Source organism: Triticum aestivum, chromosome 4D (assembly GCF_018294505.1).
Source record: "Triticum aestivum cultivar Chinese Spring chromosome 4D, IWGSC CS RefSeq v2.1, whole genome shotgun sequence".
NCBI classification, from domain to species: Eukaryota; Viridiplantae; Streptophyta; class Magnoliopsida; order Poales; family Poaceae; genus Triticum; species Triticum aestivum.
Genome location: NC_057805.1, coordinates 110,193,229 through 110,218,826, shown reverse-complemented (window position 1 = coordinate 110,218,826; position 25,598 = coordinate 110,193,229). Strand labels below are relative to the sequence as shown.

General features: G+C 43.1%; 4 protein-coding genes across 16 annotated transcripts; 2 read left to right on the top strand and 2 right to left on the bottom strand.

Moving 5' to 3' along the window:
* Positions 1–4,046: 4,046 nt before the first annotated feature.
* On the bottom strand, positions 4,047–6,409 carry LOC123096559 (uncharacterized). 10 transcript variants are annotated; one of them, XR_006446657.1, is made up of 5 exons: positions 6,033–6,409; positions 5,394–5,942; positions 5,001–5,028; positions 4,509–4,585; positions 4,047–4,391 (listed from the first exon to the last, which is right to left on the bottom strand). XR_006446657.1 is itself a non-coding variant. In XM_044518329.1 (5 exons), exons 1-5 carry the CDS (start codon positions 6,114–6,116, stop codon positions 4,388–4,390), a joined length of 264 nt encoding a protein of 87 aa, XP_044374264.1. In that variant the 5' UTR covers positions 6,117–6,409; the 3' UTR covers positions 4,047–4,387. The 10 variants fall into 10 exon arrangements, 5 of the variants coding, with proteins under 5 accessions (XP_044374264.1, XP_044374262.1, XP_044374263.1 ...); XM_044518329.1 differs by having other exon boundaries at positions 5,394–5,464; XR_006446655.1 differs by having other exon boundaries at positions 5,001–5,942.
* Positions 6,410–7,520: 1,111 nt separating this feature from the next.
* Positions 7,521–15,145, bottom strand: LOC123096558 (probable peptide/nitrate transporter At3g43790). 4 transcript variants are annotated; one of them, XM_044518321.1, is made up of 17 exons: positions 14,858–15,145; positions 14,400–14,440; positions 13,807–13,867; positions 13,581–13,683; positions 13,356–13,458; positions 13,222–13,275; positions 13,074–13,136; positions 12,939–12,988; positions 12,784–12,859; positions 11,906–12,106; positions 9,688–9,775; positions 9,192–9,277; positions 8,996–9,103; positions 8,728–8,772; positions 8,541–8,629; positions 8,045–8,088; positions 7,521–7,877 (listed from the first exon to the last, which is right to left on the bottom strand). In XM_044518321.1, exons 1-17 carry the CDS (start codon positions 15,012–15,014, stop codon positions 7,774–7,776), a joined length of 1,473 nt encoding a protein of 490 aa, XP_044374256.1. In that variant the 5' UTR covers positions 15,015–15,145; the 3' UTR covers positions 7,521–7,773. The 4 variants fall into 4 exon arrangements, with proteins under 4 accessions (XP_044374256.1, XP_044374257.1, XP_044374259.1 ...); XM_044518322.1 differs by having other exon boundaries at positions 11,936–12,106; XM_044518324.1 differs by having other exon boundaries at positions 13,807–13,911; positions 14,858–15,063.
* Positions 15,146–19,921: 4,776 nt separating this feature from the next.
* On the top strand, positions 19,922–22,384 carry LOC123096556 (L-aminoadipate-semialdehyde dehydrogenase-phosphopantetheinyl transferase). Its single transcript, XM_044518318.1, has 5 exons — positions 19,922–20,185; positions 20,345–20,477; positions 20,649–20,887; positions 21,625–21,796; positions 21,952–22,384. The coding sequence occupies exons 1-5, from the start codon at positions 20,055–20,057 to the stop codon at positions 22,105–22,107; spliced, it is 831 nt and encodes a 276-aa protein (XP_044374253.1). The 5' UTR covers positions 19,922–20,054; the 3' UTR covers positions 22,108–22,384.
* Positions 22,385–23,225: 841 nt separating this feature from the next.
* LOC123099753 (calcium-dependent protein kinase 25) lies at positions 23,226–25,592 on the top strand. The gene is made up of 6 exons (XM_044521854.1): positions 23,226–24,264; positions 24,353–24,468; positions 24,584–24,751; positions 24,846–24,973; positions 25,071–25,170; positions 25,353–25,592. The coding sequence occupies exons 1-6, from the start codon at positions 23,283–23,285 to the stop codon at positions 25,455–25,457; spliced, it is 1,599 nt and encodes a 532-aa protein (XP_044377789.1). The 5' UTR covers positions 23,226–23,282; the 3' UTR covers positions 25,458–25,592.
* Positions 25,593–25,598: the final 6 nt, after the last annotated feature.

Here is a 25,598-nt window from a genome sequence, read left to right as displayed (position 1 = left end):
ATTATTCACACAGAGCATTTGCACCTGGGTGTAGAAAGGCACTTTTGCTATAAAACTCGACTATACCACTCTGATTGCATTACTTAATTACACATTATTCCAGCAAGTAGCAAAAGGACACCAATCAATCTCCAAAGGAAGGGATGGACGGCCATAATTTTCTCTCCTGTCAAGTAAACAATTGTGTAGGATTCACTGTCTTTCTAGTGGCCAGCGTCCATAAGTCGCCTATTCTTAGTAGTAAAAGAGAACCCCAAAAGGGGGTGTACTTTTATTTTTTACTAGTCGTTCTGCGTTCAGTTATTTGTTCATTGAACCGACTATTGTTATAATTGATATTTACTAGGAAACATGACCATGCGTTGCAACGGGGAAAATAAGTACCATGCACTTGATTGTTAAAGAAAACATCATACACTTAGAAATATATATTCTATAAAGTAAAAAGGAACCAAAACTTGGATTTTTGTGCATATGAATCAAGATATGATGATCTTTCCAGCCATGTAGGACCATAAGGAAAATGAAAAAAAGTTCTACCAGTAGCAATTCATGTGCAACTAAAACACATTCAAATTTGCATCCACTACGTATGATATAACAGTAGATAGACAGGAGACGAAATAACATTGTCTCCCGGCCCATGGAAATAGCCTTGTCACCCAAGGAAATTGAAAGTGTGAATCTGCTTAAGAAAGTGCAACACATCTGCATAAATATTCAAGAATTAATACTATAGAACCATGATTGATCCACGTGAGTTGCACGTGTAATTGTTGGATTCCTCCTCTGCATTCCTAGACCTGCAAATTAGCTCATGTGAGCATTGGTTTTCTTCCACACTGAAAGCACCATGGGAAAAAATGAATTTTGTCTTGAAGATGAAAAAAGAAGGGTAACCAACTTGTAATAAAAAGGAAAAAGGGGTAACCTGTTATCCATGTCAAGTTAGACAGAAGTACGTGAACTGATAGAACATTCAGAATTGTTGGAATATGAAAAATACCTTATTCCTCCTCCTTGTAGAGAAGTAACGTGTGCAGTCAATTTAGCTAAGGAAACTTATTTAACATGGTGCATGGACTCTTGGCAAGGGGTTCAGAAAAGAAGAAGAAAATCAAGTACTTACTATAAGGCTAACTTGACTCGATCCAATTGGAGTTGTGCAACTGTTAGTTTACTTACCCAGCAATTCTTGCAAGCAATCAATCGATTCATGTACATGTGTATACGCCAGATCGATCCATCAGCCTGCTTATCACGTAGCTTCGCAAACATATGCCCATCGCATGTATGCATGTTCTTGTTAATGCCAATCCAGATCAATTGACGCCGGCAGCTGGTAGCAAAGCTTGCTCTTGTGCTAATCCAGATCAACCAACTTAGCCAGCAGCTTAGTTGTTTGCTCCGTATGTGTGTTTGCCAACGAAAAAATCGAACCAGCTGCTTGCTTACCTAGCTTTGTAGGCATGTGTCACCGTATACTATCATGTCTCCACCCGCCAAAACAAAAAGGTACACTATCATGTCGCCGGAATGTCGGCTTGGAAGAAATCAAGCCATTGTGATACCCTGAATACATTGCCGGAAAGCACTTGTCAAGTACTCCCTCCGTTCCAAAATACTGGACTTCCATTTGTTAAAAAATGAATGTACCTATATACTAAAACATGTCTAGATACATCTATATTTTAACAAATGAAAGTCATGTATTGTGGAACGGAGGGAGTATGATACACCAGAGCGAACTCGTACTCTGCGTCGACGCTGCTGGCGGCGCGCTTGAGGAACAACAATACAAATCCGGCATCCTGGTGCTCCTCGCTGAGGCAGAAACAAACTTTCACGTGTGGCACAATGAATTAATCAGGTAATAGAGGAAGAGCACAGTCATAATAAGCCTTATGGATTCAATGGAAGAAATAAAAATTATATGCATAATATGATAAACCTTACACTAAACCTTATGGGAGGCTGGGAGCATGCTAAACACATACACGTAATAGGGATTTTTTGTTGTCGATAAATTTAATAGGCAATATGCTTAAGTTTGTTATAAGGATAATATCATTGGGAGAACCAAACAAAATTATGAAAAATCATAAGATGCATGCATGGAGTAGAATTGTAGGAGTAGATGCATACTTGCACACTGCATGCTGTTTATTGATTGGAGGGAGACATCGATGGACAAAGGGAAACAACACTATGCAAGAATCCAGCAAACCTGGCAGCTGCTGGCGGCCCATCTACGTCTTTCGGGTGCACAGGGTGCTAACTTCCAGCAGCGCCTGAGGCGTCCATGTCCGACTGGGCCAAGTTCCGACCAGTGCTCCTTCCAAGCCATCCCCGGCGTCCCGTCTATGTCAGCTTCGACATCCCTAGCTTCCTTTACTCCTTTATCGCGGCCGACGGCGTCGTCTTTCTCAGGCATGGGTTGTCGCATGGCTCGTTCGTAGGCCAGATCGGAAGGTTCCTGCCGTTCCTCTCGTTGCTCTGCCTGATGGCCCCGTGAGGAAAACGACACCCTCGTGAGGCCATCGGCGAGCGCTGCATAGTTGGATTCGTATTAGGCGCCCTATGTCGCGGGAAGCGCAGATCTCAATGTCGTCGGCCAGAATCAAGTATTTTCATCGTGCGCCCGCACAGGTGCCAGGCTGTCCATGCAACCCTTCACATCGTCTTGATCTTTTCATCTCATCCTCCTCCTAAGTTTGGTTGCTCTTCCTCATCGTTGTCTTGCCGGCCACGGATTAGATTTTATTCTCCACATATGCTGCTCCCCCGCCTCCGCCAGATCAACCCCTTCCCTCATGTTTCCTCAGCTGATCCTCCTAGTCCAATGGCTCCAGATCTGGTGCTCCCCTTCCTCCGCTTGATCCACCCCTTCCCTTCTCTTTCTCGAGCCGATCCTCCTCGACGGCTCCACAACTACTGCTCCACCGCCTCCACCGGATCCAGCCTTCGCTTCTCTTTTCAGGCGACAATGGAAGCTTATGTCTTATGTGTAAGAAACAAACCTAAGAGGATGGACTTATGTGCAACCGGAAAAAAATGGACGTGAAGAAACTTTTCCTTCTTTTGACATGAACGTGGGTTATGTCGGCAATACACATGATGTCGGGCTCACTTCCTTGTTCGATCCCTGGCTCTAGCATGAATCAGTTCCAACGTGGCCCGAGATGGTTTTGGTTTTTATACCAAAACCTATTGTGGTTCGTGTGCACCCGGGTCAATTTCTAATGTGATCAGAAAAAAAAAGTGAAACAATCTTTTTTTTTTAATCCCAACCGTCAATTTTTGTGGTAACGATGGATATAAAGGGGTGACGTATGGAGAACTATGAAAGCTTCCTCCTTTTAATATTAGGTATAGATATAGATATATCAGAAGATCACCTTTAGATGTCTTTTCTTCAAAAGAAAAAAGACACTCCATTGCTAGCATGCCATACCCTTCGCCTTGCCACCACGACATACATTATCTCGTTAATGGATACTACTCCCTCCGTCCCACAATGTAAGACGTTTTTTAACACTACACTAGTTGTTAGAAAACGTCCTATATTATGGGACGGAGGGAGTACATCATTATTATTATTAGAGACGGACAAAAGAATACCAGCTTATGATGATGCGGGAACGACTACAATAGAAGATGATGTACAGGTGCAAAAATAGAAAAATGCAATCTGAGCCGTCAGATTACAGACCGATGGTACAGATTCTGAAGGAAGGGGTTTGTTCCCACTTATTGTACATTTTGTGGAACACCCCCTAGTTCTAGTTAGATATAAACATGACATTTGCAGTAACAACCTCAAGTTTTTCATCCGTTTCCAAATCTTCACAGCGTTGCATGTCTTTGTGTACATGAGAAAGTGGACCATCCGAAACAGAATAGAACACAAAAGATGATTCACATTAGTCCAGACTCAGTAAACACCTTATGACACTTGTATGTCTTGTAGCTTGATCTTCACAACCAAGCATTAGAAGTTTAACAGAATTATCATAATGAAAAGTAAAATAAGATGACCATAGATCTGGATAAATAGGGAATAGCCCAGCAATTAAACAAGAAAAGTAATGTTTTCCTTCGTAAAAATTATGCATATTAAATTAAAGCCAACATTAACTTTATCTGGCAATACACACCCACATCTGAATATAATGGTGAAAATGGATTTCAGCAAGGTATCCATTTTCTGGGTCCTTCTGATCCACTTGCATGCATATCAAATGTAACATAACATGAGATGGCCATTTTAGTACATGACCGAGAACCATTGCAACTAAAATTGCATCAGTTTACTATCTTCATGGTACATAGAGAACACGTCAGTTGACCTTTGCCTCTAGCTCAAGTTGTTCTTGCTCATCTTGTTTCATCTGAAGGGAGAGATCACACCAAACAAGTATGATTCAGCAGCACGAGTCTGAACGGCTGTATGCATAGGCTTACTAAATAAATTAAAATTATATTGCAGACAAATTAGTTTCGCTCACGTGGTTGGTAAGCAAGGGAAGCCTTTCCTAAATGCTTCTTCTCTCCATTTGTACTCCTGATTCTTCGTCTCATCAATCTGCAAACACATTTCTGTGGTTTACATCACATGGCAAGAAATTAGAAATGATTATGCTCTTTGGTGGCTAAAAAGTTGTAAGTGATAAAATACAATATGTTGTAAAAGCATATCTTTTGTATTTTACTGGAATATCATATTTAGGTAACTAGCATGAAAGTTAAGTAAAATTGCCAGAACCGAAACAGTGAACAAAGTACTGCACCCTTGCAAGTGAAATACCAACATTGGTTGTGTACAGACCCAAAAGAATTGCTTGCAGTAGTGGCATAGTGCTTACTTCGTATTTATACTACAAATTTCTAGACTTGAATAATAGCTCGTGTCCTAATCGCGTAGGTGTTCAACAATTAAGAATGGAACTGAAGTTCGTTTGCTTTTCTAAACTCGTACATGATGAAAAGGAACAACTCACCACAAATGATAGAAACCCTGTTAAAATGCTGCAGCACAAAGACGTATGTCAGGCTAGAGAAAAGAAAAAGGAGTACCATCTGGCAAAATATATTCACAGCAAGGACGAATCTCTTGTATAATTGGAAAAGTGAAAGTGCAATTTTATGGTGTTGCAAGTTACAACTTCTGATTGTTTAAATATCAAAGTTCAGTTGTCTCCCAAGCAATCAGAAAAGCATGATTCATGAATGCTCATATAGAATAAGAAAACTGCAACAGAGTTTTGATTTAAAGGCAAGTGACACATGTGATAAGTGTGTATAATGTCCTATCAGACATGAATAAATTCAGGGACTTAAACATGGACAGATATAAGAAATTATGTTAGATTAAAATTCAGCTGTGTGGGTACCTCGTTAGAGAATGATTGGTTCTTTTCCGGTGTACTGAAATCATCAATGAGAAGCACTGGGAAATTAATCGCTGCAAATGAGGTAGCAGCTCCGACATTTATATTTTGAACACCATTTGACCGACACCATGGCTACAAACGGATTTTAGCAAACAACATCAAACGAGGGATGTACAAAAAGTATTATGAAGAAATTTGAACATCGCTGAACTACGATGCCAATCAAAGACGAAATCCTCAGTCGGACAATAGCATAGACACAGAAAACTACAAGTAAACAAAGTAACAGTTCCAGTCCATCATTCCTTTGTTAACCACCTGTTCTGAACTCCTAAAATGAACTAATCACATGCAACAGTCCAGTGCAACCCATTTTGCTGCCTACTACACAGCACCTCCAAATGTGGAATGCAATGTCACCACAGTCTCTGCAACTTCACTATCATTAACACGTTTCCTAATCAATGTAACCAAAGCATTGAGAGATTAACGATCTCCAAGCTAATAAATGGCATCAGCTTTGACTTCAGGTTCATATTAGCATCTTCCCTGTCAACATATTGATAAAATAATTATGCACAACAAAGAAAATCACTGTATCACCTCATCGGCACTACAGGAAAGCAGCGAGGTACCAACCTTGCAGCTTGGCTGCTGGCAGGGTGGGCTCCTCCTTGTTGCAGATGTGACAGAAGCGGGCTTCAAGAAGGCCGTGTGGTGCATCCTGGGCAGCTACGTGGGCGGGGCACCCGCACCCCCTGGGTGCAGTAGCCCATGGCGGCGGGGGTGCCCGTGAGGAGGAGACAGACGACCTGGAAACCATAGGGAGAAGGGACGCGCGCGGAGCGGAGTACATCCTCGTAGAAGGCGGCGACGTGGTGCACGTCGATGGTCTCCGGCAAGATGTAGTCAAGCACCTGCCGTCGGCATAGCCCTCAAGCTCTGCGCCGGATCTGGATTGCCGCCGCCCCGTCAGGCAAAGCGATAGAGAGATGGGCGGGGACTCTCGTTGGAAAGAGGAGGACGTCGCGGGGAAAATTATACATAAACGAGGGGTCTTTCTGCACAGATTGGTCCACCATAACTTGCACCATCGATCTTCAATCCGAGGGCCCAGAATGTTTTTTCTATTTTTGCACCCTAGGCTCAGCTTTTATCCTATGATGCAGTCATCCAGCGACATTCCATTTCAGTTGAGTATTTCAGTTACATACATAGGTACGGCCACAACGGTCAACGAATAATGCTTCGAAAAAATTAAATTCCACAAAAGCTTCATCGGCCGCTAACTCACTTGCACAGAGCAGCCATGAAATCTCCTTTGAGTATCAATTTCATTTCATCAAAGGCAACACATTTGTTTGGCCTCAGCTGGTGCAGCATACACTTGGGTGATTCATCTACAGCAGCACCACAATATAGTGGCTCGGGAATCATGTCAAGGCTCTCCTAGATTGATTAGTATGAACATTAGCCAAAAAACTTTCAAATCAATGCAAAACAGAGATCAAATCAAAGAACCCTAACCCTAGGTGCGGAAGATACTTGCCCACATCTCCATGTCCATGTTACTAGCCATGTCGTAGTCATCATCCGTGCTCTCCTTACTGCCCTTCTGCGATGGCATGGGTCACCGACGATGAGCGGATGCGTGGTCGGCGGTGTTGAGCTCAATGCGGGAGAGGAGTGATGCCACTTCTTACTTATTGTTAACATTAGAGATTGACTCCCTAGTTGTCCATAGCATCACAATGTTTTAAAACATACAAAACTATTGCACAGTAGCTATACACAATCTTCGAGACAATCATCTTGAAACAAGAATCATCTGGCAGCTCGCGGTGGTGAAAAAATGATCGAAAGTGGGGATCTGTTTTGATGACCTCATTGAGACGAAGTCATTGAAGAAAACGGATCACTAATCAAATTAACCATTTGTGAGATAATTTTTAAAAAAAGCAAAGAAAACAATTAATATGATGATGTCAGCATGATGTGTAGAATCCTGCATTCATGCATGTGCTCTCTCTATAAGGTACACATTTCATTAGGATGCCGCAACACCAGAGTGCACACATGCACACGTATACAAAGTAGGATTTCCCAAAAGAAAAAGCTCCATGACAATTGGACAATAGGGATGCATTTGATTCGTAGTATTTTTCTCTAATTACTAAATAATGGCAGTATTTTTTTGCAGGGAGATAATAATGGCACTTGAAAATGGCTTTCTACTTATTTCAGCTACTCCGCAATCCTAACTGCGTAATTACATTACAACCCGATTCAAACTGCGCATACCGCCAAAGTATGAATACAGTTTTGTAAGAAGAGTATGATACAGGCGTGCACCCATAATAGCACGTACAAATCCGGAGTGCTAATTTGAAGAAAACTGATCGGGCACAACAAGAAACGGCTTGAATGTCCAAACAAGTCCCACAAGCTCGACAATGGCCAAAAGAAAAAACAACATCTGGTCACCTACATATAGCAAAAGCCAAAAAAGAGGAGTTAACAAGAATAGGATGTTTGCAGAATTTTGCTTGTCTAATTATACATAAAAGCATATACCCGTCAAAACAAACTAAACAAATCAATTTGTTCATTTATTGTTTTAAATGATAAAGCACTCATTGCATAGAATTTACCTGGAAAAAAGAAAACATGTTGGCGTTTCTGTGCCCATGAAAACCTGCATTACCAGATTATTAAATATGTGAACACTAGAACCTTTACATGTTACACACTTTTGTGGATGATTAATTTATCTCAGAAACAAACTAAATTGGTGTCATTTCCATCAATGATATAAGTACAGTGATCACTAGGATTACATTGTGTTCATAGTACACGTAAAAACTAATTGAAACTAACTTTGATCTAGTTTTAACATATGTAGTTCCAACCCTATTGGCCACTATATTTATATCTTTGGTGTAAATAGTAACTCCCCTATCTAAAAAAGTTTAAACCTAATTAAGGATGAAAGATATGGCTTATGTTTTTCCCAGAAATTTGAACCTTGAAAGGGAATTATATGTGCGGCGGTTGAAATATCAGAAAATGTATCTCATGTCGCTCTAAAATAGAAGCCAAGAGCTTATGTTCCTATGAAATATTAACATAATATGCATTTATACTTACACAATTCCAGCTCCTGCTGGAGCGAATGTTTTACAAAAGGACATTAAAGTGGTGCCTAAGCCATTTGCAGTTGCTCTTTGACCTTGAGTCTGTCAGTCCCATGTATAGAGAGTTAGAGACAATTACAAAGCTGCAGAAAATGTAACTGCACCAAAATAGTAATTGAATAAAATACGAAGACACGTACCACAGAATTATTCTGAAGAATGAAAGAACTAGTAACAATGGTAATCTGATAAGTATGTGAAAATGGATGATGTTAGTAAGAACACTGAGACAAAATTGATGTATATATTAAAAAAAATCATTGTACAAGATAAGGGCAGGTACAAAAAGAGGTTGATGTCATAAAAACACTTCGCATTAGTCATTGCAAAGATAGAAAAGAATCATGTATCAAGGTGTTCATAAATTCTTAAAAATGCCATACAAAAATTTAGGATATGGATACTCACGAGAAAATTATTTTTAAGAATCGATGCGATGTTTACTGCTATTGACGACCAAGGTCTTGAGAGATGTGTGATTGGTGCATATGTAAACAGAAGCACCACAGACAGACTCTGCAAAATTAGTCCACATTAATATTTAGTCGATTCAAATTAAAAGTGAACTTCCATTGAAATACAATCATGTATAACTTGAACTCACAATTGCAACACGAGAAGTATTGATTGGTCCCAAAACTCTGTTAATACGTGGGAAAATAAATGTTTGGTATACAAGAATGCTAACACCTATACACGAACATATGAAATCATTAGTTACAAGTATTGTAGTATGAAATTAGAAAAATATTATTTTAAAGGAGGGGTTCTTATAAAAGGTAAGGGGCATTAGCATATTTCCATATCGTAATGAAGACACTCCAGCATATCGTACAACATATCATAATTCAACAATTTCATACCCGCGAGACAACATAATTCGAGTTGTGAGTACAAAATTGTTTCTCTTTCTCTTGTCAACTAAAAATTGTTTAACTTGATCTTGCCAACCATGGTGTGTGCTGTTCAGTTTCTCTACCGCATCAGCATATCAACTCAAACAAGGGATCCCGTATGAAATAAGGAACAAGAAGTGGACTAAAGTACTGATGCATATTAAGGTTATGCAGATTATTATAATATAGAACAAACATCCATACCTGTAATTGCAAGAACTTGACCAACATCCTCAGACGAGAAACTTAGTCCACCATACTTTCTGTCACTTTCAGCCCATAAGGAGAATATCTAAATATGTGATCCGAAACATAAGTGTTAAGGTGATAGAAACTAAATTTCCAGGCTACACTAATTTTGACTATAGGCACAAAGGAAATGTCCCAAAGGACAATTATTTTTCTTTCACATAGTTTATAGTAGGATAATCTGAACGGATTTATCTACCATTTTTTAAAAAAAAGGCGTATATTAATATCAAGCAGATATCAATTACATCCAGCCTCTACATCAACAAGATGTCTAAAACATCCAGGATCTACACAACCAAAAAAGAAAATAAAAAAGAACAAAAAGAGAAAAAAGATCAATCACCCGCAGTAGTAGCACTCTAACCACTACCAAAGACAATACCCGTACTGCAAAGGAGGTTCTCCACAAGCAACGCCTCCAGGAAGAAAACAATGCACAAGCGTTGTCGTTTCCCGACCAGAGATCTTAGATTTTCAGCCTCGAGAAAGACCACGTTCCTAAAATAATGTCTTCAACAAGGCCACTGCCAGGCACAACCAATAAAGACCAGACCTTAGGTTTTCACCATGGAAATCATGACTCGGTACTCAAAGAAGCACCACCAACAAAGAAGTCCTCCAATGCTGCCGCCCCCACTTGCGGAGGCCACTACTGTAAGTCACGTACCACCAGGCTCACAGGAACTCGTGTCCGGTTTGGACGGGAACATATCCCGCAAGCCAAGTCTGAACAACTGCCTGTGAAGCAAAGTCTCAATCGCATCAAAAAGACCCCGCCTTCGCCACTTGCAGGTCCTCCAATCACGCCATGGCATTTCCGCATGTGTTGATCCCTTGAAAATCTTTGTTACAGACATGTCCCAAGGTGTCAACAAAAACAGAGCTTTGTGATACCCGGTGAAGTTGGTTATGCTGATGTTGCGGGTGCACACGACCGGCCCCTACTCAATCAAAGTGTTCAAAGAGCGCCATATACGCCAGTCCTTGTTTTCCTTCAAAGGATAAGTCCGGAACTCACTGATGGCCAGATCGAAGAGGACCAACCGCAGGTAGAACAGACACTTCGGACGAAGACCACTAGGGCCACCGGCTGGTCCTTTCCCTCCACCTAGCTCAAAGCCGGCTTGGCACGACCCACAACAATGCTGGAACTAGTGCAATGTCGTCGACGCACTCGTCGGGTCCAGACCAAGCCAACCACAACAGAGTGCAGGCGGGTCAAAACCCGGTGGTCAGGAGCAACGGCAGCCCACCTGGACACGGCTGACACCACCGGAGTAGCTGCAGCCCGGCCATAGCTGCCATCACGGGAGGTAGTCCCAACAGGCGGCCATCCATCCAGGTTGGATCTAAGATGGTCCAGCCAGAGACCAGCCACACCACGGCCAAGTACGCGACCTTGTCCCCGCTGGCTACGGTCCCTGTACTCCCAGAACTCCTGCAGCCGGCAGAGGAGGGCACTGACCCGCGGCGGCGCCGGCGAACGCAGATCAGCGATGGATCCCACAAGCATCGTAACACGGCATGGGAGGGAGAGAAGAACCTCCCCGCTGCCGCCGAGTGCCGCACAGGGCTTTCCCCTAGCGGGACTGGCCGACGGCGGCGAGGGGAAGGGGAAGGAGGAGGGGTGGTTTTCCCTGAGAAGTTTAGGTCGCCCCTCGGGCGACGCGGGGGCCAACTGATTTATCGATCATGGTGACTAAAGCAAGGAGTACTAAGATATACTGAAAAAATGTACGGAGATTATTCATTTTGTTGTATCAATGGTATTTTGGCTTAACCAACTCGATCTTCAATGATAATAAATAATTAACTCATGCGAAAAGAAAATGATGTGTATGTAATGTTATTAGTTGTGTTTTATAAAAGATAAATACAAACTATTTGGAAAATTTATCTAGCTTAGACAACATAACATATGATTATTCATGTCGTGTCTAACTTGTTAAAATAATTATCGTCATTGTATCAAAGAAAACAATATGGACAATTAATCATGCCTTTCACTATGCATGTGTTTGCTATTAGTTTATCTGAGGCTCAATGAGACCATATTTTTCGTTGAAAACATACAGTTTTAAAGTAACACCATAAAAGAGCTATTAAAGGAACACCATAAACGAGACATTGGAAACAACAAGTTTTCAAGCAAACCCGTTCCAAAGAATACCTCTGAATATGCCATGTCATCAAAGGACACGATACAGAACAGAATAATAGATGACATCAATGGCCAGTTCTTCAATACATTGTTTTTCGTTGTTGAAGTAATATTATGCTCAACAATCTCTTCTGAATTAGAAAAAATTACAGTCAAAGATTCACTTGCTTGATCTTCCTTTTTGTCAGTGTTGTGGTTATGTAGTGTCTCCTGAAATTTATGTAATGTTATAATTATGGTATTAAGAACTAAAGATAGCATGAAGTGCACAACGGATCTTATCAAATTAGGACCAAATCAAGTAAGGCCTTTAGGTCTAGCGAATCAGCTGCATGCATGCCTTGTTTTCAGGAGATACTTTACTAGTGAAAAAAGGGAAAACTAGAATCAAGTGATAAGTAGTATAATATGTGGTTATGCATTATCTTGTGAAATTTATCACATATTTTGGTTAAATTGCTAAGAGCTTAGGAGCACACAAAATGTATGGTGAACCTTACTATTCATTATTGGTAACTATACAGCTAGAGACATGCATCAAAATGTATCATTTTTCATAGAATACTTGTACTAGTACTACATAGGAAAATAAAAATAAGTCATAAGTTGTATAATCTCACATTTACTAAACCCAAAAGTTGGTGATAAAAGTTGAAATGGTAACACGATGAGCTTGATTACAATAAAATCTTTGACATGACTAGACATCGGACTACTGATCCTAGCATGCCATCGGATCAGTGCACAACCATCGGATACTTCCCATTATTTAGACCACCCTATATTAGAGTACTTTGTAAAAAAATCTTTATGTGATGAATATTTTGTTCGCACATTTGCAGCAAAATGTATAAGCAATGAGAACATTGTGGATTAATGGCACATACTGGGAGCCAAATGCAGCTTATTAGAACGAGAAAGCTGAAGACTGATATACACAGACAAGGTAAGAAATATGGGAACCTAAAAAATAATATTCAGTAGTTAGTAAGTTGAAGGATAATGAGTCAACGGTAAATAACTTCAAAGTAACAAAAAATACCTTCCGAATAATGAGTCGACGGGAAATAACTTTGGATATTTTTCTGTAGGCTACCAAAAAAGTAAATGTAACATAATATGAATTGATTAATATAGGATACAGTAACTAATGTATTACTACAGTTTTCATGGATACCTGTGCAAGATATCCGCCAATCGTTGGTCCTACAATGAGACCTATTGCCCATGCTGTGCTAACCTATTCATACAAAATTGAATGCATTATCTAAATATATAGAATTAGAGTGCAATGGAAAATGTTTGGAGCATAATGTGTAATTTACAAGTGATAATGCAATAGCGTGGTGCTCTGGTCGACAAACTTCAATAGCATAAGCCTGCAACCATCAATTGCCAAGTAAACAGCCGTAACTTGTTCAAATGGCAAATAAAACTTCAGAGCACACAACCAACATACTCTTATAGGTCCAATTATGCCATTCAAAGAACCAAGAAGGAATCGTGTAGATATTGCCATCCAGTAATGCACACTTAGTCCAAACAAAGCACTGAATAGAATCCTGAGATATTATAAATTTCGCATCATCAATTTGGGATGTGTCATAAAAATATAATGAAAGCAAAATAGCGCTAGCTAGTACCTAAATTCATTCTTATGTAAACATAAAAGAAGTATACTAACACGGAGAAAATTCCAAGCACAATAACTGGCTTTCTCCCAATGCGGTCTGCTACCATCCCCCAAGCAGTGGAGGTTAAAGTTCTACCAAGCATATAGGAGGTGCCTACAAAGATTCAAAATAGGCCATTGGTCATTCTTCCTGAGTGAGAGTGCACAACACGTTTGTATTATCTGTAAATATAACACTCTTGGCACTTAGAGTTCCAACAATTTGGAAGGGTCTTACCTACAAACCCAGCATAGAATCCAATGTCCTCTACTGTTTTGGCAATGTGCAAGTCTCGTATCTGTTATTTGAGAGGAGTACCACACAATATTTTTCAAAGGTTACCTGTGGTCATGGATAATGTTGGGCCGACATTTGCATAGATGCATGACTACACTATTATTAACATAAATAACCAAGTCAGGACAAATGTACCAAACACTGTTCCATACTGCAGATGCATGCTATTTATGTTAGTAAAATACTACTCCCTCCGTCCCGAAATGTAAGACGTTTTTTGGTACTATGATAGTGTAAAAAACGTCTTATAGTTTGGGACGGAGGGAGTATCATATTGTATTACAATTTACAACCTTGGAGAACTAAATAACAACATGACAAATGAATATGTAATGCAGGCACAAACTATGTACATAGTTAAGACAATACTAAGCATACTTATAGTTTCAAGATTCAATGGTTCACATTTCCTACGATGCAAAGCTTATTGTCTTGACCAAAAAAAAAAGATGTACGCACATAATTCCGTAAGCAGCGTTTTGTATTCTTTTGATCCCAATGTTATGGTTTTCGTTTACATTAGAAAAACGTACCATGAAATACAAGAAGGGGAATAGTGATGATACTGGCAAACCTAGAATAAGAATGACAAAGAGTTAAAAATACACCTTTACATTGATGATCCAGTTATCAGATGGCACAAAAATAGAGCAAAGGTAGAAAAATCATGCATAAATATATTGTAAGAACAAGGCTAGCTAGCTGCAATCATGCACAATATTTGGTATAATTGTTCAGGAATTAATTAGACAGACATTTCAGAAACTGATGCTCCTCGTTGATTCTGCCACGGATTACTGCAGCAGCTTAAGCTGCCAAACTGGCACAACTATCTTCTGAGATGGTACCAAAACAGAACAACTACCACTCGAAATGCTCTGCTTCACATCACCTGGCCTCACCCAGTTTAGCTGGACGAAGCATTGTTCCAGAGAGAGAGAGAGAGATGTGATGCAGAAGTAACCAGTAGCTAGGCTAGGTAGATACATACATGAGGCGAGGATGATGGTCCAGATGTGGAAGAACTCCTTGTAGGGGACGCCGGGGTTCAGCGCCTTCCTCCGCTCCACGGCGCATCCCGGGCACCCTTCACGGTAGACCGCCTCCTTCTTCTCCAGCAACGGTGCTGCTGCCTCGCCGCCGGCCATCGATCCTTTATCCAGGCTCGCCGCTCAGTGGCTCAGCTCCACTCGTGTGTGCAGCGCGATCGATAAACAAGGGCGAGGGGTGGTTTTTATGCATGTGCTCAACGACTGAACGACCGTGGGCACAAGTTGACTGAGACATGTATGTAATGTTGTTCTTGGAACTGGTTTATGCTGTGGTTTCACCTGCAATCCTAGTTGATCCGCGTGCGTGGCGTCTTGCCAGCCTCTCGTGTCTGTTCTCCAAACAGTGCTTTGATATGTACATGTCCTGCTGGTTTTGTACGATGTATGTGTTCTTGAATCTTGTTTTGTACTCTGCGCCATCTTAACTGCATCGACACCATCCAATTCGATGTCTATTGGGAGGCTGCTCCGTTGTGAGGCCAGCATAAGGCCTTCCATGATAGCCAGGATTTCCGATTCCAACACATCATCATCACACTAAAATAAATGCCGACATGAACAGAAAACGATGCTCCCAGTTCAGAATCTTGTTGAGAGGCCTCCCGGGCACCCCTCATACTACACCGCACGCGCCCGCCACCTTCTCCCCCGTCTCCATCAACGGTGGCCTGCCTCGATCGCTAGCGGCCATCGCTATTTTCTTTCTCTCTTCTCCCAAAACCTGTAGAGTGGGCTGAGCAAGTATACACGTGATCGGTTGTGGTTTGTCTTAACCTGGAAGACACAACTAGTATTAAACAGAGGATAGCTCATCCCCAGGGCCACGAGCTAGCTCCATCACCGTAATTACACGTTGATTGGGATGTGCAAGACTTTGGAAATACTCTCTGTCTCATTTCACCTAATCCCGATCATTGTATGTCATCTTGTCGGTCGCACGTGCCGTCTTCCAAACAAGGCTCTCTCCCATCCCTTGATCTTTACATGCCTAATACTCCCTCCGTTACAAAATAGATGACCCAAGTTGGGTCATCTATTTTAGAACGAAAAGAGTATTTCTCAAGCCTGTTAAAAATAACAGCACTTGCATTTGTTGGACCTCTTGGATCAGGTAGGCTAGAATTCCGGCAACAGTGATGATAGGTATTACCTTCTCCTTTGCCTGAAGAGCTGCCGCCGGTGGCCATGATGGGATGGCGGCGGCTGCGGTGGCAGAGAGTGGGTGAAGTGGTGACGGCGCTTCCCGTCAGCACTGCACTAACCCTAGATCGGTAGGGATGTAGGTGGGGTACGGCGTTGCGACGAACCTCGTATCTCGAGCCGCCTACCCCACCTCTTTATATATAGTGCAGGTGACAGGGCCCGTCAACCATAGTGGGTTGAGCGCCCCCGATCAGGGCGCGGATCTAAGGGCCCGGTGGGCCGTTGGGCCCACACGGTGGAGATCATCCTAACAGCATTTGCATGCAGGCTTATAATTTTATTTACTTATTTCATTCTGCTTCTTAGAATAAAATATTGTTAGAATAAATCCGAGGCATATCGTTGATCATCCGAGGACCAAGCAATCACACGAGGCACAACACCGAGATTTGTTAACGAGGTTCACCGATATGGCTACATCCCCGGGCCTGACTATGGGCCCTCCTCCCCATGACACCGTCACAATACTGCACACCGGCCACCCGGGCACCGGCACATGCCGTCGGCTCCCCCTTGCGCGCCTGTGCTATTATGTTGGCATAGGTTACATCGTGTGTCTAGCCCCGCTATATATGAGAGGCCTAGGATACAAGTGTCCTACTTGGACACGACTCCATATCCTATCTAAACACAATACAACTACAAATCCAACTGTAACCTACCTTGTACACAATATTCGACACAACTCTAACAAACTCTACCTTGGCGAATATTCTCCACCACCTTGAGTTCGCCCATGTGTCAAACTTGCATGTACATTGGACTTGAGCTTATACCATGAGCACCGCTGCTACTCCAAGACTCCATGTGACTCCACCTGCAACTTGTAGTCCCTTCTTTTCTTGACCACAGTCAACACTCGAGCGAAATTAAGTTCCACATTACTCTACTTTGCGCTCCCAACTTCCAGAGTTTCAGTCCAACGTCATCACACACTGATCACTGACCTACGTGAAAGTGAACAACTCACATATTGGGTGTCAAACATAAGAGTTACCTGAACTCAACATCACCGCTCCTTTCTTGACCGCCTGTCTGAAACTTGAAAGAATTTCACCGTTGCTTGTAGTCACCCCGAGTCAAATTCGCAGTTGTCTCACCACATGTATGACCACCAGAGCCCTGGCCCGTCTCCATGTCCCATGCATACCGCACGCCTCACCGCTATTACCACGTCGAGCCTCCGCTGTCCCGGTCGAGTCTCAAGGGCCGCGAAACCACACCACTCAACCCCCACTGCAGAGTACCATCGATCATCACCGACCGATGACGAGTTTCACGCTTCCATCAGACCACTTGGCGCGGAAGTGTGAAACTCGTCATCGGTCGGTGATGATCGATGGTACTCTGCAGTGGGGGTTGAGTGGTGTGGTTTCTATTCCACGCCCAGAAGTCGGTTGGACACGACTCCATATCCTATCTTAACACAATACAACTACAAGTCCAACTGTAACCTGCCTTGTACACAATATTCGACACAACTCTAACAAATATAACCGGCTCCAATATTTTTAAATCACTTAAACCTTCGTTCGAAGCCAGCAACAGCGCGCGCGCGCACACACACTACTGTCTATCAGAGGTTTTCGAACAGATTATTGGGTTCACTTAGATTTTAGACCCAATTCTCGTGCATTGGCTCTGCAACTGTGTCCACCCAGTGGCCGAAGATGTATTTTAGTTGTAGATACATCCATTTTTGTGACAAGTAATTCCGAACGAAGGGAGTAGTTTCTACTACAATATACTAGACAACACATACAATAATTTGTTTATAGACAGTCTAACTTTAGCATCACACTAGACGGTAATTCGAGATCCGATGCACTAATTCATCAGAAGGAGATGATTCTAGTCTAGGGTTCTAGGAGGAAGGAGAGAGGCACACGCAGGTGCAGAGAGACAGAGAAAAGAGATATCTGTTCTTGGACACCTCCTTCAGAGGGTGGATCCTATATGACGCTCGTTAGCGTCCAAACGTCGTGCCTTCGCTGAGGCTAGCGTCTGGTTGGGCCGGCCCACGTGCGGGATTCACCTGTTTATCCGTTCCCTGCTGCTTTCCCTCGCTGTTTCGTGTTTTTATTTCGTTTTTCTTCTGTGCTGTTTTTGCTTCCGGTTTTTCACTGTTTTGTCCGGTTTTCAGTGATTTCTTATGTTTTTTTTGTTCCCTTTTACCTTTTCATTTATTTTCTTATTTTCTTTTTTCTTCTCATTTTTTGGTATTATATAAAAAGTTCACTGTGTATTACAAAAAAATGTTCATCGTATATTAAGGAAATGTTCAACATATATTGCAAAAAAGTTCACCTTGCGTTTATAAAAATGTTCATTGTGTATTACAAAAAAAATTAATCACACATTTAACAAAATGTTCACCATATACTAGGAAAATGTTCAACGTATTTATAACAATGTTCATTGTGTACTTACAAAATGTTCAGCATATATCACAAAAATGTTCAATGTGTTTTTAAGAATTGTTGAGCATATATCACGAAAATGTTTAATGATCAAAACATTTGATTTTTTTTCTTCCGCTGCTCTTAGTTCTTATAAATTCGCGCGGCGTATACACAGCAAACAGTGAGCAGCTCAAGTGGTATTGGACACTTGCCCACTACCGTGGGGTGTCGAGTTCGATTCCTCGATGCCGCATCTTTTTTTTTGGGATTAATAGCAGCTCGTTTTGACGCCACTGAATGGGCCGGCCCATTCTGATCGTGCGCCTGCGCGGAAGCTCGTGTGGTTGACGCTCGCGAGCGTCAACTAGGAGCTCTCCCTTCAGAGCTGCCCCCCTCATCAAAAAAGTAGCTGACCGTTGCGTACATGGGCCTTTGAGGTTTTTTTTTTAGGGCTACATGGGCCTTTGATTGTGTGCCTAGTCCTTCCTGACGGGCCTCCAGCTTCTTCTCAGGGGTTCGGCACCGGTTGGTGGTGGGCCCTGCTTGTAGAGTCCTCCTCGTTGGCGCCTTATGCGCCGCTTTCGGCTGCTGGCGCTCACGTCCCAGCTCACTTGGGCCGGCCCATTTAGCTGGATCGATCATTCCTCTTCTTCGATCGCTCTACAGACAGAAAACTCTATCGTCCGATTCAATTAACACGTTGATCGTTCAATTCAGTTGACCATTAAACTTTTGACCGCTTTGCAGTTGACCGTGTTGACTTTTCAAAAAAATCATCACATTTGAAAAAGAATTCCTCAATTTGAGAAAGTTCATTGATTTTAAGGAAAGTTCATCAAATTTGGAAAAAAGTTCACAAAATTTAAGAAGTTCATCGATTTGAAAAAATAGTTCATCAATTTTGAAAAAAGTTCATCGAATTTGAAGAAAAGTTCATTGAATTTGAAAAAAATCATTAAATTTGGAAAAAGTTCATCAAATTTGGTAAAAAGTTCATCGAATTTGGAAAATGTTCATCGATTTGAAAAAGTTCGTCAAATTTGATAAAAGTTCATCGATTTTGAATAATAATTTCACAAATTTGAAAAAAGTTCACGGAACCTAGGAAGAAAAAATGAAAAATGAAAATAGAAAAACGAACACAGAAGAAAAAAAGAAAGAAGAAAAAAATATTTAAAAGTTTGCATGTCAGTTGGGGATGGCGGGGTGGTTACCGTGGTTTACTATTAAGCAGGTCGTCCCGAGTTCGATTCTCAGTACAATCTGAGTTTTTTTGCGAATTGATAAACACAGAGTAAAAGAGCTAGATGGGCCGGCCCAGCGGAGAAGGGGGGTATGCGCCCGTTTGCGTATTGCACTGTAGCGGGCGCAGAGGGCGCCGAATAGGATTCAGCCTGCTTGTAGGTGGGAGACTTTGTCGTCGCACTCCACTTGTCTAGAGGTGGGGGTGCCGGCGGCGCCGGCGAGGCGTCCTGGCCCCCGCCCCGGCCCCGCCATCTCACCTTGGGAGAAGTTACCAGAAAGGAATGAGATGGAGGAGGAGCACAGCGGCGGGGTGCGGCGGAGGTGGCTCGTCGACGTCGCCCGCTGGAGCCCCTCCCCGACGCAGTTCCAAGCCGCGGCTGCCCTCCTGCCGCCGCACCACCGCCATGCCATCGCCAGGTAAACTCTCCCACCAATTTAACTCCCCCCATGCTTCCTTGCCCTCTTAACTATGCCCTTCGGAGATCGATAAGAAAAACCCATGGAATTGCTAGGGTTGAATTCGAATCAAAACCCTTAACCATGCCCTTCGGAGATTCATCTTGCTCGCTGGTGCAGGTTTGTCAAGGAGGAAGACAGGAAACGAGCGCTCCTCAGCCGGCTGCTCCAGTACTCGCTTGTGCACCGTGTTCTTGGCATCCCATTCCACCAAATTCACATATACCGAACAACTGAAGGGAAGCCGTATCTGGTACTGCAGCCTGTTCAATCAATTTCATTCCGAAGTCACTACAACAACTCTTTACCCTTTATTTACTCTCAACTACATCACCGGATGAAATGAGCATTTGTTAGGTCGAATAGCTTCTGCAATCAATGGATCACCCTCTGATTAAGTTGTATACCCCTGTCATTCTTGCAGGAGAATGGCCCTCCGGCCTTCAAAAACTTCAATTTCAACACGTCGCATCAGGGTGACTACGTCGGCATAGCATCAGAGCTGCTTTGCCTTGTTGGCCTTGATATTGTGTGTATCTCTAAGCCTCAGGGAGAAACCACCGTGGAATTCCTTAAGAACTTCTCTTCGTACCTCACTGGCCATGAGTGGAACTGCATTGGTCGCGCTGCCGGCTCCATTGAGATGTTAACAGAGTTCTACAGGTAATTATTTGTTGGGAGCTTTCTAATAGACAATAATGTATACATAATGAGCATTCGGAGATGTGGTTGAGCGTCAGAACCTCTACCCTAAAGGATAATTCAGAGGACTATGAGCTAGTTCTAGAATCACCATGAAAACAGCACAAGAAAAGAGTAGTAGATCGATGCTACTACTTATGAATTTCTGCTGAAACCTAACCAAGTACCTGTACTCCCATGTACTAAAGCTTATCATTACTGCATGCAAGTTCATAGACGCCGCAGTGTTTAACAACCCATTCAGCTGCATGGGGCTTGAGTCCTAATTTTTAATATTTTAGCATAACAAATCTCTGAGTTTTGCCAACAACGTGAAAGGAGATTTTTCTTTACTGGTGTTTTTAAATTTGAAATAAGTACGCTTCAAACCCTACCAAGGATGTGGTTGTTCTGCTGTTGTAAGAAGTGTATGTTAACAGCTATGTTAGTTGAGATCATCTTCATGCTTTTGATGATCTGCATAGTATAAATTGTTCGTCTTTTTTTTTTGAAGAAAGACACCCAAAGTGCCATCTTTGATTTGATAATTATCAATGAAAACAACCAGTACATTACATTGAAAAACATACTGGCCTTCTTCTTCCTTCGATTGATTGCCGCCCGTCGGAGATTGAAATCGCACTGAGTCAACAGTAAAGAAAAGGGACACCTGCAAATGCCCTCGCCATACCAGGCTTTAAATTGTTCGTCTTTTGTAGGTACTGGTGTCTCAAAGAAGCATTTGTTAAAGCTGTAGGCGCTGGTGTTGGATTTGGGCTGCATCGCTTGGAATTCCACCATGTTGAATGGAGTAACATCTCTGTCTACATTGACGGGATAGAGTCTAGGAAATGGAGGTTCTGCCTTTTCAAGCTTGATGAAATGCATTTGGTATGTATGGATTGTTCACATCATATACTTTGCACAGATAGAAATCCAATTCAAAATCTTTTATATGTTTTTTACAAAGCGTAGAGAAGGGATATGCTCTTGCAGGTTAGTTCTTGTGACAGGTTACTTACTTACCATTACAAATGCAATTGCAGGCGTCCATAGCGAAAGGGCATCCGGAGGATGCTATACACAGCTTCAAGACAACGTTGTCTAATGTGGTTGTTGAGGAAGAAGAATTTTATGCTGCACTAGAGATCCCAGAAGAAACTTTCACGCTACAGACAGTGGAGCAACTTACACAATTATAATCTTAGCTGGCTAGCTTTCCTATATAGTGCAGTAACATACGAGTGCAGGATCACATCAAGAGATGAAACGCCTCAGGCTTATTAATTCCCAGTTGCGTACTACTGCAGGAATGAATCAAGAGATGACATATATACATGAAGGTGTCAAATAAGTGGATTACATCGAAGAGATAAAAAAAAATCCTTCAAACTAGAAAGATCGATGTATGCCTGCTAAATGTAAGCCAATTTTTATTCAGAACAAGGTTGCATGATTTATGCTCAGAGCTTTTGCGCAGGATGATCTATTAGGATTTTTTTTCCAATTTATGGCAAAAGGAGATCACAATTTTGGAAGGGTTTACATGCTATGATAATCTTGTTTACGATGGGAGCTGCATATACTGTACGCAAGTTGCCCCATGAGGAATTTTAGCTAGGTGTCTCTAGTCAGTTCTCAACATAAGCACTGTATATAGCTATCTTATTTGGAGTTTCAGAGGCCTCTCAAGGTTGAAACATTCTGTATGGCTGCTTCCAGGTGATAGGATACAGTCACCTGAGCTCTGAGGCCTGGAAGATTACTCTGTAAATTATGTAGAGATGTTGAATCATCAGAAGAATAGAAAATGTTTTAGTTGCCTTTTGGTCAAATTTCATTGGTGTGTGTATAGAGATTGAAAAGTCCCGGAGCCTTATGGATGCTTTAGATAGATGAGAAATGTTGAATCGACCTCAATTTTATGCACGAGGGCTGCAAGCCTGCAGAATGATATATTTTATTTTCAAGTATAATTGTGAATCTCTAAGATGATCACCCCAAGTGCAACCGCAACATTTTATCATAGCAATTTGAAGTCACTTCCATAATGTGCATTTATCTTGGAAAAATAATGGGCATACACTCGAAGAATTGTACTATTAGTATCAAAATGGGGCGTACCAGGAACTGACAGCCATGGCTATAAAACATTGACCGGAAAAGAGAGCAAGTGAGGAAGCAAGCAAGTAAGCTATATCCGGATATCCGGAATCCGGCGCCCGTTGCCGCCATTCCCTCCACACCTTCCAAACTCCGAATCCATCTTTTTCTCTATCACACAAAGGCTTTCCAACCAAACAAAGCGAAAAATGCTGCATGCTGGTCTCTCTTTTGGCCGGTTCTCCATGCATGCCTGTGTCTCCGTCGGAGAGCCATGGGCCAATGCTGCGCCAAGGGTGCCGGGCGCGCCGGCGACGCCAACTCGGACCCGCCGCCGCCCCCGCCCGCAGCCCCAAAGGTGGAGCCCGTCGCGTCGTCGTCGACCGCCAGCAACGGCCTCGCAGCGCCGCCGGCCGCCAATGCCAAGCCGGGCAAGCCGCCGCCCCCCGTGGGCGAGGTGCTCGGCCGCGCCATGGAGGACGTGCGCACCACCTACTCCATCGGCAAGGAGCTCGGGCGCGGCCAGTTCGGCGTGACCCACCTGTGCACGCACCGCTCCACCGGCGAGAAGCTGGCGTGCAAGACCATCGCCAAGCGGAAGCTGGCCAACAAGGAGGACGTGGAGGACGTCCGGCGCGAGGTGCAGATCATGTACCACCTCTCCGGCCAGCCCAACATCGTCGACCTCCGGGGCGCCTACGAGGACAAGCACAACGTGCACCTCGTCATGGAGCTCTGCGCCGGCGGCGAGCTCTTCGACCGGATCATCGCCAAGGGCCACTACACGGAGCGGGCGGCCGCCGCGCTGCTCCGGGCCATCGTCGGCATCGTCCACACATGCCACTGCATGGGGGTGATGCACCGGGACCTCAAGCCGGAGAACTTCCTCCTGCTCAGCAAAGGGGAAGACTCGCCGCTCAAGGCCACCGACTTCGGCCTCTCCGTCTTCTTCAAGGAAGGCGAGGTGTTCAGGGACATCGTCGGCAGCGCCTACTACATCGCGCCGGAGGTGCTCAAGCGGCGCTACGGCCCCGAGGCTGACATCTGGAGTATCGGCGTCATGCTCTACATCTTCCTCGCCGGCGTCCCGCCATTCTGGGCGGAGAACGAGAACGCCATCTTCACCGCCGTCCTGCGCGGGCAGGTCGACTTCAACGGCGATCCATGGCCAAACATCTCCTCTGGCGCCAAGGATCTTGTCAAGAAGATGCTCAACATCAACCCCAAGGAGAGGCTCACGGCCTTCCAAGTCCTCAGTAAGCACTCTCCCAGACCTGATTCATGTGCATATGGTTCTTGTGTCGAAGCTCATGGCCTGAAAGTTGTGTGGGTTTGAGTTGCCAGATCACCCATGGATCAAAGAAGACGGAGACGCACCCGATACGCCGCTCGACAATGTCGTTCTCAACAGGCTGAAGCAATTCAGGGCCATGAACCAGTTCAAGAAAGCTGCGCTGAGGGTAGGAGGAACTCTTGTTTTTCTCCTCGTATCTACTCGTAGCTGTTGAATTGAACAAACAATGCTTAGATTGCAGTTTGTCAGGCACTCAACCTTGATGGTGTGTGTGCTGTCAGGTTATAGCTGGGTGCTTATCGGAAGAGGAGATCAGGGGGCTCAAGGAGATGTTCAAGAACATCGACAAAGATAACAGCGGCACGATCACGCTCGAAGAGCTCAAGAACGGGCTAGCAAAGCAGGGCACAAAGCTGTCAGACAATGAAATTGAGCAACTCATGCAAGCAGTGAGTCTTCACTCTTCAGCGAGCTATCGATAACACGGTTCCGTTGCACGACAGATTTTTCATCAAAATTCATCTGTACTTCAAATTTCTCCAGGCTGATGCAGATGGCAATGGATTGATTGACTACGAGGAGTTTGTCACCGCGACAGTTCACATGAACAAGATGCATAGAGAGGAGCACCTATACACAGCATTCCAGTTCTTCGACAAGGATAACAGTGGGTAAGCTGAACAACAAAATCAACAGACTAGGTAGCTGAATTATGTAGTTTAGATAGTATTTTACTACGACTTATGTTTTATCTCACAAATCTTGCAGGTACATAACAAGAGATGAGCTCGAGCAAGCCTTGAAGGAGAAGGGAATGTATGATGCCAAAGAGATCAAGGAGATCATCTCAGAGGCTGACACTGACAATGTAAGGAACAACAAGTATAGATTGAGTATATACATTACACATACGCGATCTGACGCACAGAAGTTACATTGCACCCAAAAATAGGACCTGATAAATCAAATTGATAGCCAGTTTACTCAGTTGATGATGATTATTTTACTTTATTGCATCCAAAGAAACTAAAGATACTTTTGCACATATAGGATGGGAGGATAGATTATTCAGAATTTGTGGCGATGATGAAGAAAGGAGCAGGCAGCACCGAGCCAACGAACCCAAAGAAGAGGAGAGATCTAGTTCTAGAGTGAAACATACATTTTAGCTCAAACAGGGAGATGTGCAGCACCACCAGTGCAGAGTGCATAATGGAACCCTCTTTCCAGATGCTTCTCAGCTTGAGCTAAAACCGTGGACAGATTTGTACAATCTACTCACTAGTTGCTGAGGAG

Excerpts from the sequence above, each read along its gene's own strand:
- LOC123096559 (XM_044518325.1), bottom strand. The coding sequence starts at position 6,249 with ATGTACTCCGCTCCGCGCGCGTCCCTTCTCCCTATGGTTTCCAGGTCG. Across the intron at positions 5,465-6,032 it reads GCCAGCAGCCAAGCTGCAAG|CGATTAATTTCCCAGTGCTT; the intron begins GTTGGTACCTCG and ends CCTCATTTGCAG. Across the intron at positions 4,600-5,393 it reads ACCAATCATTCTCTAACGAG|AAATGTGTTTGCAGATTGAT; the intron begins GTACCCACACAG and ends TGTAAACCACAG.
- LOC123096558 (XM_044518321.1), bottom strand. The coding sequence starts at position 15,014 with ATGGCCGGCGGCGAGGCAGCAGCACCGTTGCTGGAGAAGAAGGAGGCG. Across the intron at positions 13,684-13,806 it reads ATTCTATGCTGGGTTTGTAG|GCACCTCCTATATGCTTGGT; the intron begins GTAAGACCCTTC and ends GAATCTTTGTAG. Across the intron at positions 7,878-8,044 it reads ACATGTTTTCTTTTTTCCAG|GTGACCAGATGTTGTTTTTT; the intron begins GTAAATTCTATG and ends TGCTATATGTAG.
- LOC123096556 (XM_044518318.1), top strand. The coding sequence starts at position 20,055 with ATGGAGGAGGAGCACAGCGGCGGGGTGCGGCGGAGGTGGCTCGTCGAC. Across the intron at positions 20,186-20,344 it reads CACCGCCATGCCATCGCCAG|GTTTGTCAAGGAGGAAGACA; the intron begins GTAAACTCTCCC and ends TCGCTGGTGCAG. Across the intron at positions 21,797-21,951 it reads AGCTTGATGAAATGCATTTG|GCGTCCATAGCGAAAGGGCA; the intron begins GTATGTATGGAT and ends ATGCAATTGCAG.
- LOC123099753 (XM_044521854.1), top strand. The coding sequence starts at position 23,283 with ATGGGCCAATGCTGCGCCAAGGGTGCCGGGCGCGCCGGCGACGCCAAC. Across the intron at positions 24,469-24,583 it reads TCAAGAAAGCTGCGCTGAGG|GTTATAGCTGGGTGCTTATC; the intron begins GTAGGAGGAACT and ends GTGTGCTGTCAG. Across the intron at positions 25,171-25,352 it reads CAGAGGCTGACACTGACAAT|GATGGGAGGATAGATTATTC; the intron begins GTAAGGAACAAC and ends TTGCACATATAG.